We start from the raw sequence: 18,851 nt of genomic DNA, 5'->3' as shown, positions 1-18,851 counted from the left end.
CAAAGCTTTTAATGACCATTGGGTGCTTCGATGAGTCGAGCAATATAAGTCACTTATGTGAGAGTGGAGTGGGGCTACTTCAAGGAGAATATTGGGCATGGTTCTTTCAAACTCTTGTTGAACCAGGTAATGTTCAAGGCTATATAGACATATTCATCAGAACTAATATTCTTGTCAAAGGGGTAGTTGTGTAAAGTTATCATCGTTTACACAAATAACAGAACAATTCAAGGACATCACGTATACTGGTCAGATAGTAAAGTAAATATGTTGTCACAAGGGAAGGTTCAAATAAGAACACCTACCTATCCTATACAATTATCGATTGTACAACCTATCAGCACAACTAGTCAAGATGGTTTTGATCAAATGATCAATTTCATTCATGTGGGGGATTGTTAGAAAAATACGATAATTTTGGATCTTTAAATGAGAAATTGATCCCAAACTTTGTTAAGGGAAATGTGAAACCAATTGTTGGTTCGTATATGTGCAGACGTGCACGATGTTGGTATCGTGAATGTTTGAACCGGTCGATCTCTTTGTGGGCTTGTAGATATGTTAACCCAAATGTGAAATATTTTTCCTCAAATAGATCATATATTTTCAAAATTTGTTTTGAAATTAAAAGGATAAATATTAAAAGGTTCCTTTAATCAAAATAATAATTTTAGAAATTGATTGATTCTCATTAATGTTTCATTAGGTTAAAAATTTTCAATTGTTCACAATATGAAATCCATATAAATTTCATGTAAACCTACTAGGTTAAACACAATTAAAATAACTCAAAAACAATTCAAAGGAAATTGTTTTCTTCTCATGTAGTTTTTTTAGTGATAAACGAAGGTAAGAAATAGTTTGTGATCTCTAAAGAAGTATAATTGTAGTTGATCATCTAATTGTTGTATACTGTGAAATAGACGACCAATTATCTCAAACACCATAGGAGTGACTAAAAATATGTCTTAAGGAAATTGCGTAGTTGCAGGCCTCAACACTTTTCCAATCGGTTATTCCGATTCTACTCGTGTATTTGTTTTATACTTTTTTCGATTATTTAATAGAATAATTTTTCCATGTTATTAATCGTTTTGTTTTATTCTTGATTCATGTACACGAACTTTGCGACAATATCATGTCGTGAAATTGAATGTTATTTACATCGACTTGTGTGAATCACCATAGAAACAAATTATGAATCTACTAATGGGGATTACATGGTTTTGTCCTCACATATAATTTACTTGGCTTTGTTATAATCCATGCAAATTAATTGTTGTTGCATGGGATGAAAGGTGACGTGTCAATTATTTTTTATTAATATATTTTTATTTTATTTTTATCATCTCAAATTGTTATACTTCTAACATAAAACACATCATTACTGTTATATCCATTTCATATTTTGAGTTGAAAAGTTTTTACTGGTCGGTTGCTTAGTGTCTAGTTAATGGACGAGATTTTAGATGTATAAATTCATATTTAATATCAGAAGAATATATTTTAAGTTATTTTCGATAAATGAAACTTATCCTAAGAAAGAAATTAAAATTCTTTAATTTGAAACAAAGTATATATCATGTCTCTCACATAAAACTCGTGCATGGCCGTGCTTCTTTACTTTGTACACTCGTTTACTTGCATTGCGCACGTTGTTTCAAGTTCCACGTTTCAACCTGATTTTGTGCTTCTGTTTCACTTTTAAGAAATGATTTTTATTAAATATTACTGCAGAAAAAAATGTCAGTAAATGTTACATTTAGGGGCTGTTTGTTTAATACAGAATGATTAAGCGTTGAATGATTCAAATGTTGAATGATTTAAAGGCTCTGAATGAATTAGCTCTGAATATGACGTGCTGTTTGATAATGGCTCTGAATCTTTCAGAATGTACTTCTGTGCTGAATCATTCAGCACTGTTTTGTTGAATCAGTCAGCACTGAATCATTCAGAGGTGCAAAAAAACGCGCTGAATGCTGAACGGTTCAGCATTCAACACTGAATGGTTTCATTAAGAGGCAAACAAACAGCCCCTTAGTCGCCATTTTATAAGCATACCAACTTCCCTATCTTCTAGTGGTACGGTCAGAAAGGGATTGTCTCAGGAAAGACAGACTAATATACGGCTAATAGACGGCGTTACCGGATACATTAAAAGATATTTGATAAATTTGGTTTAGCGCTACTAGAAATATCGAGTAATAATAATGTAATAGGTGGAAATCATGAAGAAATATTAAAAAATTTGGCGGTTTGTGCCGATACTTTATTAAAATAATTTGATCTATAACAATATAATAGGTAAAAAAATGACAAAACCGGTCTATAAATGACAAAACATGTAAAGTGCTACCGGATATATTGAAAGTGTCGATACTTTATAAAAATGTATCGATCCATAACAATATAACAGGTAAAAAAAATGACAAAACAGGTAAAGCGCTACCGGATATATTGAAAGTGTCGATACTTTATAAAAATGTATCGATCCATAACAATATAACAGGTAAAAAAATGACAAAACCGGTCTATAAATGACAAAACATGTAAAACTCTACTAGATATATTGAAAGTGTCGATACTTTATAAAAATGTATCGATCCATAACAAAATAACAGGTAAAAAATGACAAAACCGGTCTATAAATGACAAAACAGGTAAAGAGCTACCGGATATATTGAAAGTGTCGATACTTTATAAAAATGTATCGATCCATAACAATATAACAGGTAAAAAAATGACAAAACCGGTTTATAAATGACAAAACAGGTAAAGCGCTACCGGATATCTTGAAAGTGACGATACTTTATAAAAATGTATCGATCCATAACAATATAACAGGTAAAAAATGACAAAACCGATCTATAAATGACAAAACAAGTAAAGCGCTACCAGATATGTTGATAGTGTCGATACTTTATTATAAGTTTCGACACTTTTAGAATTTAAAAGAGAATAAGTTATAGCGGTATATAAAGTGTTGATACTTTATAAAAATGTATCGATCCATAACAATATAACAGGTAAAAATATGACAAAACCGGTCTCGAAATGACAAAACCGGTAAAGAGCTACCGGATATGTTGAAAGTGTCGATACTTTATTATAAGTATCGACACTTTTAGAATTTAAAAGAAAAGAAGTTATAGCGCCAATAAAGTGTCGATACTTTATAAAAATATATCGATCCATAAAAATATAACAGGTAAAAATATATTGGTTAATTAGCAAATAGGTTTACATTATGTATCGACACTCTTTAAATATGTGTCGACACTCTTTATTATGTCAATATTATTATTAAAATATTATATCTATAATTTTATAAATAAAAAATTATGATTATTATATTTTATTAAAATAAAATTATTATAAATTATATTTATTATTTATTATAATAAGAATAATATATCATTAATTATATTATAATGAGAAAATAGTTAAACATATGTGTCGATACATTTTCTAAAAGTATCGACACATATATTCCATCGAAACCGATATTTATAATGTAATAAGTAAATGTACAATGTTATTGGTTTAAATATACATGTTTAGTTAGAAAATTTGTCAATATAAGCGCTACCTAATATATTATTGTACTTGAAAATATTTTCGGTTAAATGATATAATATAACCGGTAACTTTTTTAACAGGTCACACCGTTTTTTAGCTGTTTTTTTAGGTGTCGCACAGCAGAAGTTATCGGTGAGAAACTTTAATTACTTTTGACTTTAAAATCCCCACTCCCCTAGTAACGTAAGCTCTACGTCATTTATACGTAAAAAATAATTTTTTATGGGTCAAGATTTAAATACTCTTGTATTTAATTTCATCTTTTACCTTAGAAATTGTGGTGATTGAATTTAAATTTTTAACGACCATATTTATTTTCACTAAAATCGCATTGATGTATCTTAAAAACTTTTAACAAAGATACTAAAAAGTATAAATATGATATTTAAGGGTCGACGTGTCCATTGATTGAGGTATAAAAGGTAGGGTAGGGTCCTTGTTTGACTATGAAGAATGAGCCGACCAGTGCCGGAGAAAAGGACGCCCTCACATTGTGGCGTTTCCATTTTCTCGACCGCCCAAGGAAACTTTGTTCTTTGAAACATTTTGAACAACCGACTACCCTCTCTAAAGTGGGTTTCTGTCTTAACTTGCCTGTGTGTTTTTTCATGTTTTTTCTTTTTCGTTGCCTTTGAAACGACAGTGAGCGCAAGAAAATGTGATGCGTCCGAAACATAGACAAAACTAGGATCAAATATTAAGATGAACAAAATAATTTCATACAAAAATAATAATAATTTATTAAGTATTTAAATTTAATAATTAGGAGAGAAAAACTTTTATTTGATTAATATTTAAATTTTAAAAAAAATCTAAAACATAACTATAACAAAAAATTAAGGGATAGCAACAGTCCCTCCCAAGCACCATGTAGATCCGTACTTGGTAAAAATGCAAATGAGAGATGATGGAAAGTATTACCCGTTTGTGGACTTTTTTAAAAAAAAAATGGGATTGTTGACTAATAATTCACTTTGTTGGGATGTTTGAATGTTGATTTCTGGGCTGTTTGGGGGGTTAAAAGGCTTTGCTGTAACCTTAACCGATGATTGCTTCAAGCTTTACTTCATTGACGAGGGTAAAGTTCAATATAGATTCTGTAGCTTTATCCTTTTACATTACGTATTAAAGGTAAAAATGAAATAGCTTTATCCTTAATTTCGTTTTCTAAGTCGTCTCTATGGCTATTGTTTGTTGAAAACTAGGCCAGTTGCTGTTGAATTGTTATTTGTTCGCTTATAGGAGAAATACAGGAATGGACCAATAGGGAGTATGCAAAAGTTTGAAAGTGTCAGCGGGTAGGGATGATTAGGACATTAACACCCTATTTGCAAATTTAATTCAAGTCAAAGAGAAACTTTATTTCACGGTAAGAAGACGTCGGCCGATATACACGTGGCGATTGGGGCTCATTAATCATTACTGCCTTGCTTGCTTCATGGAATAATATTATGACTTTTGTTTTGTGATTTAAACACTGGTTTTACATAATGCTAACTCTAACCCATTTGATTTCTTATATGACTATGAATCAGTTCCGAGCATGTCGTGTGCTATCAGATACAGAATAAGTTATGCAATGAGAATGCGAATTTGGTTTTAAAAAATATTTTTAATTTTTAATTTTTAAAAAATTATTTTTATTTTCAATTTTTTGAAAATTAAAAAAATGTTTGGTTATTATAAATAAAAAATTGAATCCGATAGATCATTTGTCTTGACGGTGAACAAATCAAAATCAAAGTCATTTTCTTTGACGGTATTACATATGACGGTGAGCAAATCAAAATCATTTGTTTTGACGGTGAAGAAAGTCCTGTTTTGTGTGGGATTAATGGGCTCAGACCTCTACTCTGCAGAGTAATGAAATCTTTTTCTTTTTCTTTTCTATTATACCCAAAAGATCATATGTCTCCAATCAAATCAATATAGAATGGCTTACATATGAAACAGCCCAAAGCGAAGCCATAGATACCTCATGGGTCGAGTAACAAACAACTGAATATGAATCATTTGCATGAACCCGGTGGTGTTAGTAATCCTTATGAGATATAAAAATATATATTTCATATTAAGAAAAGAAATATTTTCTGGATGAATTAATATATAAAAGAGGAATTCATTGCTGACTTTTAGGTAGAATTTTAATATGGATTCAAGTTTTGTGTTAACTTGAAAAAACATCTTTCATTTAACGGTTATATCACTCAACACAAATTTACTTTTTAGGACAATATTTCATATACAGTTTACCCCTTGTTATTTTATGGTCTTGTTAATGTCTTATTTTATGGTTTTTCTGGGATTTTGGGTTAGCGATCTATACAAACTTTTTCTTGTTAAGGATTTACTTATTTTATTAATTAATAATATTTTTATAAGCATTTAAAAATTTACCTCAATCAGTATTTAAAAGGTCAAATTATCAACTTAACAGCAATAATTAATGGCTTATGGAGTAATTATTTAAAAGACTAAATAATGGTCCCCGGAAGCGTCCAAAACGATGCATCAGTTATCCAATCGACTAAGCCCGATACGGGCGTCTGATTGTGCCACCTAATTATGTGTTTTGGCATTAAATATAAAGGTACAACTGTGGACGAATAGGAACTCCCCACTTACCCTTTAGTGCAGTTTGATTGTAGCTTTTTTTTCCTGGTATTTTCACACTTGAACCCAAGTCTTTGTTAATAGTTTACGACCTAAAGCTTTAAGGGCCCGGTAACGATGAGATGTCTATCTTGACCCTTGAGATCTTCGCATAAAACATGAAAACAAGTGTTGTTATTAAGACATGAATTCGAGGATATTTAAGTCAAATCAAAGAATTTGGCAGCCGGCAACTGACCCGATTACCAACACGTGTCCACTTGGCACTTTCCATAGTGAACAGGGGCGACGTGCAAAGTTCACCAGAGTTGTCATCAACGTGTCAGTCTTCGACAAAGCACAACTGGCCAATTTCACTTCGTCACTTAGCATTACCCCCAAAAGGTCTAAAAAGTTCCAAAACCATATAAATTTGACTAATTCAATCAAAAGACAAAACACAAATATCTAGTATAGGACACTATGGCTCGGTCCGTTGAGACGCTGGTTGTTGGCGGAGTGATCGGAGATGTGCTCGACATGTTCACTCCGGCATCGGAGTTCAACGTCCAGTATGGCAGCAAGCAAGTAACCAATGGCTGTAACATCAAGCCATCTGCTGCTGCTGACAAACCTCATGTCCAAATCCTTTGCCATTCAATCTCTTCGAATTTATACACACTCGTATGTATTTTTTTCAGTTTTTTCTTCAATTTTCTTGCACAGTACTTTGTTAGTGATTTAAAGATAGTACTTACCGTTGGCAATAATACGTAGGTTATGGTTGATCCTGATGCTCCAAGTCCGAGTGAACCACGGTTGAGGGAGTGGCTCCATTGGTAAATATAAGCCATTTTATGCGTATCTCTGCTACTGCATCTGTAAGAGTGGGAGAGTTTTAGGTTTTTACAACGTAAATTTTGGTAAAAAAGTAATGTTTATGCTGCAGGATTGTAGTAGATATTCCTGAGGGACATGATGCTACCAAAGGTGTTACCTTTGCCATTGATCTATTTCTTACATATGAATCATTTTCAAGGAATCGAGAACCAAATTCATTTAAAACTATAACATCTCTAATACAGGACGAGAGTTGGTGGCTTACGTGGGACCACAACCTCCTACAGGGATTCACCGCTATATTTTGGCACTCTTTAAGCAGGAAGGAGCAATGGAAGGAAGGATTCAGGCGACGGATGTGCGTGCCAATTTCAGCACTCGCCGATTCGCTGAACGAAACAGGCTGGGGCTTCCCGTTGCTGCAGTGTATTTCAATTCGCAGAAGGAACCGGCCGTGAAGAAACGTTAGCTCATAGCTTAGGTGATACATTATTTTAAGGGATACAGGAATAGGTTGATATAGGGGTTCAAGCAGATGGATGTTTGTTGCCTGCCTGTGTGTATGTAATTTCATTAATTTTGTTTGAATTTGATTGAAGTGAGAATCATAAAATACTGAATTTTGTGTCTGCTTGTATTGACTTTATACATCCATTGTATCGCTTATGCTAAAAGAATAAATGACATATCAGCCGTAATTGCATGTAGACCCACAGGTCAGGGGAATGAAAGCAGAAACCATCCATCCGTTTGCAAAATCTCATCTAAATTTCATGAATTACTATTACAAGTCCGACACGCTTGCAACTACAGCATAACTTCTTGGTTTTGAACTGGAAAACCAATCCGTCACCTCAACACAGGGACAGGGGCGATGATAAAATACGGGAAACAAAATCATATTGAGTGCAGGGCCGTGTTATACGGCGGTGGCAACGCACAGAGAACTAGCTCAGGCCACCGTAGAAGGCAAACTACTGAGTAGATAAGAAACCGATTCGGTCTAAAGTCCTGCTGAGGCCTAATTTTATTTTAAATATTATACTGGAACCATCAATTTTGTACTGCCTTTAACCCCCCACATCCAACTATCGATTTCATTGACTTGTTTACCATGATTTTCTTTAATTACAACTTCAGGTTCCAGCTACGGACCACTTGAATGGCAGGTTCTTAACTGAAATCTCAAAAGGTATAACTTAATTTCACAATTCTCCATCGACCAGCTTTTTCATGAATAATGAGCTACTTAGATAATAACACCTGGTTTTATTTTTGGCATTAAAACCTGAAATTGATTACATATATACAGCGAAGTTACATGTGGAAAAGGGGATACGTTGACTAGATTTAGCATATTTGACAACAAGAAAAATTGCAGACTACCAGTTACTGACAAATAGTTAAACGTACAAATATATTACAAATAGAATTGGTTTATCGTCTGCGAATAATCATCTTACCCTCAGCGTCTTCCTCCACAATACGTACAACTTCATTCGGAGGAACGTGCCACCAAATTCGAGGCTTCTCTAGCTGATGTCCGATTTGAGCAAACATATCAGCAGCTCTATTGCCTTCCCTATAGATATGTGTCAGGACGCAATTGTTAAGCTCCGGTATGATCAAGTTTATGTGGCTAACATATCTTTGTACTTCGGCACATTTAACCTGCCTCCGACGGACAATGACATCAATCAATGTCCTGGCATCGCCTTCAAGCCATAGATCGGTCCAACCATTTTCCAATACCAACTCGAGGCCTCTTCGTAACGCAGATAGTTCGGCGATAGTGCTAGTGGTTCTCCCTATGGATTCAGCATATCCGAGTAAGAATTCAGCCTTGTGGTTCCTGATGATCCCTCCAATGCTTCCTTTCCCTCCTCTACCCTTACAAGATCCATCAAAGTTTAATTTAGTCCATCCGATTTCGGGCTTTTTCCACGACACTGGAATAGGTTCTTTGTGCCAGCTCCTAAGCAGCAACCGAACCGGGTTCTGTATCAGCCTATGGCATCTAAAGATATTGTTGAAGACCAACATTTTTTTTCCTAATATTTCCTTTGTCCTGGTTGAAATATTTGAGAAAATCAAGAGTACAAAGAATCGGTGAAAAATGTCGAGAAAGCAAAAAGTTGAAGAAAAACCAGAGGTGTTCGGCTCATACAAGTTCATTTCGTTTACTTTGGCATTGAATAACAAAAGCTGAAGTGGAGATGAAGCAAAGAACATTCAAATTCTTAGCGCAAGAAGGCAACATTTTGATATTCAAATGGAAGCAAATGGGCAGAGAGATTTCTTGAAAAACTCTCAAGCATCTTCTCTTAATTGGATTCTAAAGGAAACCCTGCGTGCTTCCTTGGTTACTTCACATGATGGCCACCATCAAACTATAACTGTAAATTTAATTAGCAGCTTCCATTGTTTTTTAACTACATCAATAGCCAAAAATTTAATGGCTTGGAGGGGGTTTACTTAATTTAGTTGACTTTGAATGGAATGTATTTATTTGCCACCTTTTGATCTTATTTATGCATGAGAAATTACTGCAAGCTGGTTTGAGTCCTCTTATTTTCTTACAATATTATCGTATATGCTGAGCTTTGGCCTTTGGGGATCTTTGTCACATACTATATATAACTGCCGTAAACTCTCCAAATGTCTTAGGTTAACATGATGCATGTACAATTTATCATAATGGAAACAGATACTTTATCCGGATGAGCTTAGGTGTAAGATTTCAAACTTGTTTGCATGTACAATTTATTTTGACTAGTAACCCCACTGTTCGAATAAGCGGGCTACTGGTTAAAGACTTATTTTGTTTTTCTTTCGAACCACCACTAAGCGGTTTTGACAAGCAGCAACTTGAATCTTATTGGGCCGATCATTCTTCCCAGTTCCGGCCGTATGGGACCGGTTAGGCAGCTTTCCAAATACATACATAAACCATTTTCACCTCATATATACAATAATGCGTAAGATTTTGCATCTAATTCAACCTGCCCTCGATGGCAGATCTAGAAATATTTTTTAGGATGGACACCTATACATTAACAACATAAAATTTTAAAATGAGATAACTACAAGTAAAATTTCAGGATGGGCGTATAAAATAAATAACTAATCGAATAAAAACCCAGATTTTATGATGGACACGAAAAAAATTTAGGATGGGAACCCTCGCTAAAATAGTAAATAATCGAAGAAAATTCGAATTTGAGGGTCCACCGTGCCCATCTCACCAAGTTGTGGCTCCGGCATTGCTCCGGAGAATGTGAGAACCCGACCACGCTTAGGGCGGTCCAATTCAAAGCCTCGTCCACTCATCTGCGACCTTCATACAACAAAGAGTTATTGTTAACTGCGGCCATGGCATGCATGGTTATGTACATTGTCTGAGCCCTGATCCAAAGGGCGGGTATGCTAGCAGCCTCAATAAGATTGGAACCCAATTTAATTAACCACTCGTTGGTCCTCTTCCGAAGTTTCATGCAGCAGATCAAAGGGGTCGAATTGATGCTGATGCCGACTACTGCGCCAATCCCCCTCTTTGTTTTTGGGTTTTATTATTGCATTAAATTTGGTTGGACCAATTCCCAGTTTAAGTTCCAGAGGGTAAAACTCTCAGTTTTCTCTTACTACAAACGCTCCTTATTGTTCTCAAATTTGTAAGGCCATCGCCCATCGAAACATACATTCTCTCACCTACACTGCCTTGACTCATGGGTGACGATGATTGATCATGAATCCATGACAACATAAACATCGCTGAATAATAGAAAATGTAAGTATACATATGTGTAACAATGATATTGTCTTTATATTTGAGCCCTACTAGTCTGATATCATAGTCATCGCTGCCTTGGGACTTTGGACGATATGATGTTGTCTGCATGGAGTGAAAGGTGAACATGCATGCATGCACTCGTATCTTCAAATGCTTTATATTATATCTATGTCTTCCATTCAAAGCCCTCCCCTGTAAATTATGTACATATTTCCATTATTAACGATACTTAATTAATAATTTAACCCACATTGTACAAATCAAACGATATTCTAAGAGCACTTGATTACTAACAAAATTTACATTTAAAATAATTAATTGTAATTGACTATTTGGATAAGTTATATATGTAGAATATGAAAAATAAAAGGCAGAAGCTTATCCGTCACCAGTTGCCCAACTAATGGAAATGGATCTGTAGGAGGTGTTTTATTGGTTTTCTCTTGCATCAATGACAGTCTTTAGAGAATCGATTGGGTTAAAAAGAAGAAGACACTCGCTAGAAAAGTAAAGAAAGAACAAAAGGTACATTCTATTGGGACAAATTGAGGTGCGAAAACAACAATTTAAAGCTCTTTGGCTTCATATGTCCTTGTAATTTTGGTATCTCCCCTCGTTTTCTTATTCTACCTTAATTTATTCACCAAAACTAGTTTACCTATTTAAATTTATAATTATTACTATTATAAAATAATATTAATTTTTTTATTTGACAATTAATTTGAACTCATAATGAATAATTACTTTCCATTATGCTTTCATGCCATTTAAAAAAAATCAATCATGATAGATGTGGCAGGAAGAAGAATTATTGGCATCACAATGCACATGGATACATGTTATCCTATCCGAATCAAACAATCCGAGACGAAATTCAAAACTGAGAAATATAAAAGAAGAAATTATTTTTTTAAATAAAAGAAAATAAAAAGAAATAATTTTTTTTTAATCTTGTGATCGGAATCAGTTGAGACATGTCGCTACACAATTTTCATATAACAAATTTTTGGTCACTCTTCGATGCTAAAGATGTTGGGAAATAAACCAAGTACAAGTAATTTCCCTATTACCATATTAGTGAGAATACGAAATAAAAGCGGAAAAATAATACCCGAAATTGATAACGGAGTTCAGCCAATTGTGCTTACGTCTCCGGACTGCTGCAGATCTTTTACTAAGAGAGAAAATTTACAGGTGTTTACAAAACACTCACTACTCACAAGAAAGCTCTCTAGTATTGGGAGAAAGAAATTATTTTTGGAATGATATTGAAGTTAAATGAGCTAGGGTATTTATAGTTGAAACTTAAGGACTTAATCTTGTAAATACCCTAAAACCTAGGGATTAATTGTGATTATCCCATTATCATTTTTCAACAAACATCTACCAAACTTTGAAAAACTATTTTTCAAAGAAACATTTACCAAACTTTGAAAACCATTTTCAAAGAAACATTTACCAAACTTTGAAAACCATTTTTTCAAAGTTGGTTACCAAACTTGAAAACCATTTTAATACTTTCAACAATCTCCCACTTGAAGACTGATTTTAATCTGTCTTCACACCTCGATCAATGCAACAGCTTTTCTAGTCTTGTTACTCTAGCATGCCAACTGAAGTTGAACACAACTTCAGTTTGTCTGTAGTCACCGTCTTTGTCAACATATCTGCCGGATTTTGAGCTCCACTGATCTTTTCAAGTTTCAAAATCTCATCTTCCAGAAGAGACCGGATAAAATGATATCGCAATTGTATGTGCTTTGTCCTGGAATGAAAAGACGGATTCTTTGCTAGATGTATAGCACTTTGACTGTCGCAATACAAGACATTGTTTTCTTGTTCCTTGCCTAACTCTTCCAAGAAACTTTGGAGCCAAACCATCTCCTTGCTAGCTTCCGTAACAGCGACATATTCTGCTTCAGTTGTGGAGAGAGCAACTATCTTCAGTAGTTGAGAAACCCAACTCACTGCGGTTCCTCCTAGAGTATAGACATACCATGTAGTGCTCCTTCTGATGTCAACATTTCCAGCTAAGTCAGCATCTACATAGCCTGTCAGTATCGTATCTCCACCTTTGAAACAAAGTGCTTTGTTTGTGGTACCCCATAGATATCTGAGGATCCATTTGACTGCTTCTCAGTGTACCTTGCCCAGATTATTCATGTACCTGCTAACAGCTCCCACTGCTTGAGCAATATCTGGTCTGGTACAAACCATGGCATACATCAGACTTCCAATCGTTGAGGCGTACGACACCTTCACCATGTGTGCACGTTCTTCCTCCGTCTTTGGTGACTGTTCTTTGGAGAGTCTGAAATGAACACCTAAAGGTGTACTTACTGGTTTAGCATCTTGCATGTTGAACCTGGAGAGTACTTTGTTGATGTACTCAGCCTGTGATAATATCAAAGTCCCTGACTTTGTGTCTCTCTTGATCCTCATCCCAAGAATCTGCTTTGCAGTGCCCAGATCCTTCATAGCAAACTGCTTTGACAATTTTTGCTTCAAGTTTATAATCTCTTGCATGTCTGAGCCTGCAACGAGCATGTCATCAACGTACAACAATAAAATAATGAAGCTATTGTCGAACCTCTTGATGTAGCAACAATGATCTGCTTGGCATATGGTAAAACCACTGCTGCTCATGAAACTATCGAACTTATTGTACCACTGTCTAGGAGCTTGTTTTAAACCATACAAGCTCTTCTTCAACCTGCATACCAGGTTTTTCTTGTCTACCTCTATGAAGCCTTCTGGTTGCCTCATATAGATTTCTTCCTCCAAATCACCATGAAGGAAAGCTGTCTTTACATCTAACTGCTCAAGATGTAAATTCTCTACAGCTACAATTTTCAACACCAGTCTGATTGTAGACAGTTTCACGACTGGAGAGAAAATTTCATTGTAGTCAATACCTTCTTTTTGCTGAAAACCTTTGACAACCAATCTCGCTTTGTAGCGTTTGCTCCCATCGTGCTCTTCTTTGATCCTGTAAATCCACTTGTTGTGAAGCGCTTTCTTTTCTGGTGGTAATTCAGCTAATTCCCACGTCTGATTTGACATAAGCGAGTCCATCTCATCTTTCATGAAAGTCTCCCACTTGACTGAATCCTCTACTTGCATTGCTTCATCATAGCACTCTGGTTCACCATTATCAGTCAGCAACAAGTAGTGCAAAGAAGGAGAATACCATTGGGTTGGTTTAGGAATTCTGGAGGAGCGTCTTAGTTCTGGTGTGCCTGGTTCTTCCTCTTGAACTGCTTCAGGATTGATCTGAACATCATTTCCAGAAATCTCCTCGAACTCAGCAAATTCCTTTGTTTCAGCTTCGGTATTACTTGATTCTGCGGTTGACCTGTCTTTGTACATCACATTTTCATTGAAAATGACGTCTCTGCTTCTAATGATCTTCCGATTTTCGTAGTCCCAAAACCGGTAACCAAACTCATCACCACCGTAACCAACAAATACGCATTTGTTGGACTTGGCATCAAGTTTACTTCTTTCAGCAGAGTTTATGTGTACATAAGAAATACAACCAAACACTCTTAAGTGTGAAAGGTTTATTTCTTTCTTGCTCCAAGCTTCCTCTGGTATTCCGCCATCCAAAGGAACTGAGGGCCCACGGTTGATCAGGTAAGCTGCAGTGTTGATAGCTTCAGCCCATAGAAATTTGGGCAATCCGGCATGTATCCTCATGCTTCTGGCACGTTCATTCAGAGTTCTGTTCATGCGCTCTGCTACGCCATTCTGCTGCGGTGTTATGGGAACTGTTGTCTCCATCTTGATCCCATTGTTTGCGCAGAAATCTCTGAATCTACTATCTCTGTACTCTCCTCCATTGTCAGACCTCAACCGCTTGACTTTTAAACCAGTCTCATTTTCCACCATGGCCTTCCATTTTCTGAAGGTATCGAAGACTTCTGATTTTTTCTTCATAAAATAAACCCACACCTTCCTTGTTGAATCATCGATGAAGGTGACATAATATAGTGAGCCTGCAAGAGATGGAACTGGGGATGGTCCCCATACATCAGTATGAACCAATTCTAACATTTCTGCCTTGGGTGTCTTGCCAATCTTTGCAAAACTGACTTTCTTTTGTTTGCCAAAGATGCAATCCTCGCATAGTCCGACATCTACATTCTTTAGATCCGGCAGCTTCCCTTTTGACAGAAGTATCTTCATTCCTTTCTCGCTCATATGGCCAAGCCTTTGGTGCCATAGGTTTGATTTTCCATCAACATCTGCTACTGCAATGATATTCTCTAAATTTGAGGTTACATAGAGAGTATCAGTCTTCTTACCACGAGCAATGACGAGTGCTCCTTTGGTAATCTTCCATTCACAGCCTGAAAAGGTTGTACTGTATCATTCTCCATCAAGTTGTCCTACAGAAATCAAATTTCTTTTGAGACCAGGAATATGTCTCACTCCTGTCAGCTTCCAGGTGGTCTGGTTTGGCAGCTTTAATCGGATGTCTCCTTTTCCGACGATCTTCAAGGTTTCATCATCAGCAAGATGAACCTTCCCAAAATCACCACTGACATAGTTCTCCATGATTTCTTGGCATGGCGTGGAGTGGAAAGATGCCCCTGAATCCAAAATCCATGATTCAATCAGACTGTTGAAGCTTAAAATCATAGCATCACATGTCTCCTCCGTCATGTTGGCAGATTCCTGTGCGCCAGTATTTTTCTTCGGTGCTCGACAATCTCTTTTGAAGTGGCCCTTCTTGCTGCAATTATAACATGTAAAATCTTTATTTCCTGTTCTTGATTTTCCCCTTCTGGATTTCGATCTGCCACGATTTGAATTTCTTTCTGAAGTTCTCCCTCTGGACTCCGTGTGCAAGGCTGATGAGGTTGATGCTTCACCCGATTCTCTCCGTCGAATTTCTTCACTCAGTACCAGATCCCGAACATCGTCAAATTTTAATTTGTTGTTTCCCGATGAACTGCTGATTGCTGTAACAGTAGCATTCCAACTGTCTCGTAAAGATGATAAGAGAATTAAAGCTCGAACTTCATCATCAAATTCAATTTTCACTGAACTCAACTGGGTTGTGATTGTGTTGAGTTCATTTAGGTGTTGTGTCACCGATGCCCCTTCCGTCATCCGCAAATTAAATAATCGCCTCATCAAATAAACTTTGTTTGAGGCCGATGGCTTCTCATACATACTGGAGAGAGCCGTCATAAGACCCGCCGTGGTCTTTTCCTTTGCTATGTTGAAAGTAACATTGCGGGATAACGTCAGTCGGATAACTTCGAGGGCTTGTCTGTCGAGAAGAGCCCAGTCTTCATTCTTCATGCCCTCTGGTTGTTTTCCTGAGAGGGATTGATATAGATTTTTCTGGTATAGAAAATCTTCAATTTGCATCTTCCAAAATCCAAAGTCCGCACCATCGAACTTTTCAATTTTCACCTTCCCTTCGTCTGCAGCCATCGCTTCCACTCGAATTTGGCTTCGTTTGGATCGTTTCTGACAATTTCCGCGAACCGTCGTGTATTAGAACACCTCCGTCGACAAACTCGTATCACCGACCGAATTTTACTATTCACAAAATTCATTATTCACGTGAATAGTAACCCGAATAATAACCCCGCAAAAAATTGACAGAATTCACAACCAAAAGCTCTGATACCAGTTGTTGGGAAATAAACCAAGTACAAGTAATTTTCCTATTACCAGATTATTGAGAATACGAAATAAAAGCAGAAAAATAATACCCGAAATTGATAACGGAGTTCGTGCTTACGTCTCCGGACTGCTGCAGATCTTTTACTAAGAGATAAAATTTACAGGTGTTTACAAAACACTCACTACTCACAAGAAAGCTCTCTAGTATTGGGAGAAAGAAATGATTTTTGGAATGGTATTGAAGCAAAATGAGCTAAGGTATTTATAGTTGAAACTTAAGGACATAATCTTGTAAATACCCTAAAACATAGGGATTAATTGTGATTATCTCATTATCATTTTTCAACAAACATCTACCAAACTTTGAAAAACTATTTTTCAAAGAAATATTTACCAAAATTTGAAAACCATTTTTTTAAAATTGATTACCAAACTTGAAAACCATTTTAATACTTTCAACAAAAGATCTTTTAATCGTCTTTCTCCCTATATAATAACTAGAGAGATCACGAACTAGATTTATTCTTGCAGACTTTTACTCTCTCTCTCTCTCACCATTTATTCTTTCCCATTCTTCTCTCATTCTACAATTCCCAAACATACATCAAAACAAGAAAGGCCAAAGGAGGAAGAAAGAAAACGGATTCACCACGAAATCGAAGCGATTCAGAGAGAATTTGATATGGATAACTTTAATCTTCAGGACCCATTGACGAGGATAGAAGAACAACAATCCGGTTCAATTTCAGTTCTTTTCTCTTCAGAATCTGATTACATGCCTTCTCGCAACTACTTTCAATGTTTAAAGACCAGTGACCTTCATGCTTCTTTCCGACGGGAAGCGATTTCTCTCATTTTGAAGGTATCCCATACTGTTTTTTTTAATTCTCTTTTCATCTTTTTTTAAAGAATGTTGTTTACTGTTCTTGTCTTTTATATTCCTGCATTTTGTCGTAAACCTATTCTAGTTTGTCAGGCACAGTATTATTGTAACCTTGATCTCTACACGCAATACCTGGCTATTAACTACATGGATCGGTTCATCTCTTGGCAAGAAATCCCGGTATAGTTTGATATCATCTCTTTTTATCTTTATAGTTAATGAATTGTCAACCAAACTTTAGATAGATTAATGAAGAGTTTATTGAAAAACACAGAAAAAACCTTTAAATACGTTGCAGAGTCCTTATTTGTTCTCTTTTTCTTGGTAATCAAACACGGGCTTCGTTGATGCATTGTAAGAACAACTTATGCTAACATTAATGCAACTCGTGTTGAACTTTGCAGCTAAGTAATCCACGGGTTTTGAGGCTCCTTGTGATAGCTTGCATTTCTTTGGCTGGGAAGATGAAGGAAATACATTTATCCTTCTCTGATTTTCAGGTAAACAGTGCATTCAAGTTTCTTCTCCTTAGTTTGTTTATCCTCGTGCAAGAAGATTAATAAACAGATGAAACAGAGAGAAGAAAGATTCATATTTGATCCCCCAGCTATCCAACGAATGGAGCTTCTGGTTCTCGATGCCTTGAAATGGCGAATGAGATCATAAAACCCTTCTCCTTTATTACTTTCTTCACATCTTTGTTCGAGCCAAAAGATCCGCCTTTGCCACAAACATTAAAAGACAGAGCAACTAATATAATCTTCCAAGCACGTAATGGTAATTAAACAGAACGTTGAAATCATTTCAGCTTGTCTTTTTCATGGCAAAACAACTTAAACGAGAGGAAAACTCTGTTTTTTTGGGGGGGGGGGTTTTGTTACAGAAATCAATCTGCTAGGGTACAAACCATCGGTGATCGCAGCAACGGCTCTTCTTCTGGCATGTCATGAGCTATTCCCGTTACAGTTTCCTTCTTTCCAAAACTCAATTTTGTCTTGTGAATATGTAAACAAAGTAAGCAAGCAAGCTAGTACGCCAAATTATATCTAGTCTCAAAGCATACAATTTGTTTCATTTCACGATAGTTTAGAATAATGAATGAATTTGACGATAAGGTTTGACAGGAGATAGTGCTGAAATGCTTTAATGCGATGCAAGAGATGGCGAGTAACGAAGTGAGCGAATCAATGGTAGATGTGGCGTCAAGCTCAAGCACAAGAACCCCAATAAGTGTATTGGACTGCCACTGCAACAAATCAGAAAGCGAGAGTGCCAACAGCCACCGTAACGACTGAGCCTCGCAAACTGAATGGTTTTTGCAGTGAAAGTAATAAAATGAAGTTTTGCAGCTAGAGAGAGAAAAATCTAATCCATTTTGTTTGATGGGTTTATCATTTGTTTAATTAATTTATTATTCTGCATTTAACCGGGTGACATGCCAGCTGTTGGAGAAGGGACATGAAGGACAAAACAAGGCTTCGAAACGTTAAAACTGTACAAGTTGTTTGTTTGTGTTAATGCTGT

General features: G+C 35.9%; 2 protein-coding genes across 3 annotated transcripts; both read left to right on the top strand.

The window, feature by feature from the left end:
- Window positions 1-6,626: 6,626 nt before the first annotated feature.
- LOC120192490 (protein MOTHER of FT and TFL1-like) lies at window positions 6,627-7,906 on the top strand. 2 transcript variants are annotated; one of them, XM_039195271.1, is made up of 5 exons: window positions 6,627-6,855; window positions 6,949-7,010; window positions 7,121-7,161; window positions 7,257-7,516; window positions 7,784-7,906. In XM_039195271.1, exons 1-4 carry the CDS (start codon window positions 6,655-6,657, stop codon window positions 7,478-7,480), a joined length of 528 nt encoding a protein of 175 aa, XP_039051202.1. In that variant the 5' UTR covers window positions 6,627-6,654; the 3' UTR covers window positions 7,481-7,516; window positions 7,784-7,906. The 2 variants fall into 2 exon arrangements, with proteins under 2 accessions (XP_039051202.1, XP_039051198.1); XM_039195267.1 differs by lacking the exon at window positions 7,784-7,906 and having other exon boundaries at window positions 7,257-7,620.
- A 9,220-nt stretch (window positions 7,907-17,126) lies between these two features.
- On the top strand, window positions 17,127-17,993 carry LOC120192335 (cyclin-D1-1-like). The gene is made up of 4 exons (XM_039195126.1): window positions 17,127-17,306; window positions 17,421-17,507; window positions 17,732-17,827; window positions 17,895-17,993. The coding sequence occupies exons 1-4, from the start codon at window positions 17,127-17,129 to the stop codon at window positions 17,991-17,993; spliced, it is 462 nt and encodes a 153-aa protein (XP_039051057.1).
- Window positions 17,994-18,851: the final 858 nt, after the last annotated feature.

This window comes from Hibiscus syriacus, unplaced genomic scaffold (genome assembly GCF_006381635.1).
Source record: "Hibiscus syriacus cultivar Baekdansim isolate YM2019G1 unplaced genomic scaffold, ASM638163v2 tig00004205_pilon, whole genome shotgun sequence".
NCBI classification, from domain to species: domain Eukaryota; kingdom Viridiplantae; phylum Streptophyta; class Magnoliopsida; order Malvales; family Malvaceae; genus Hibiscus; species Hibiscus syriacus.
This window is presented reverse-complemented; position numbering and strand designations above follow the sequence as displayed.

What these genes read in the sequence shown, in the direction of transcription:
- LOC120192490 (XM_039195271.1), top strand. Translation starts at nt 6,655, where the DNA reads ATGGCTCGGTCCGTTGAGACGCTGGTTGTTGGCGGAGTGATCGGAGAT. An exon ending in CTTCGAATTTATACACACTC is followed by an intron (nt 6,856 to 6,948) that starts GTATGTATTTTT and finishes AATAATACGTAG; the next exon opens with GTTATGGTTGATCCTGATGC. An exon ending in TTGAGGGAGTGGCTCCATTG is followed by an intron (nt 7,011 to 7,120) that starts GTAAATATAAGC and finishes TTTATGCTGCAG; the next exon opens with GATTGTAGTAGATATTCCTG.
- LOC120192335 (XM_039195126.1), top strand. Translation starts at nt 17,127, where the DNA reads ATGGATAACTTTAATCTTCAGGACCCATTGACGAGGATAGAAGAACAA. An exon ending in CGATTTCTCTCATTTTGAAG is followed by an intron (nt 17,307 to 17,420) that starts GTATCCCATACT and finishes CTAGTTTGTCAG; the next exon opens with GCACAGTATTATTGTAACCT. An exon ending in TATCCTTCTCTGATTTTCAG is followed by an intron (nt 17,828 to 17,894) that starts GTAAACAGTGCA and finishes ATTAATAAACAG; the next exon opens with ATGAAACAGAGAGAAGAAAG.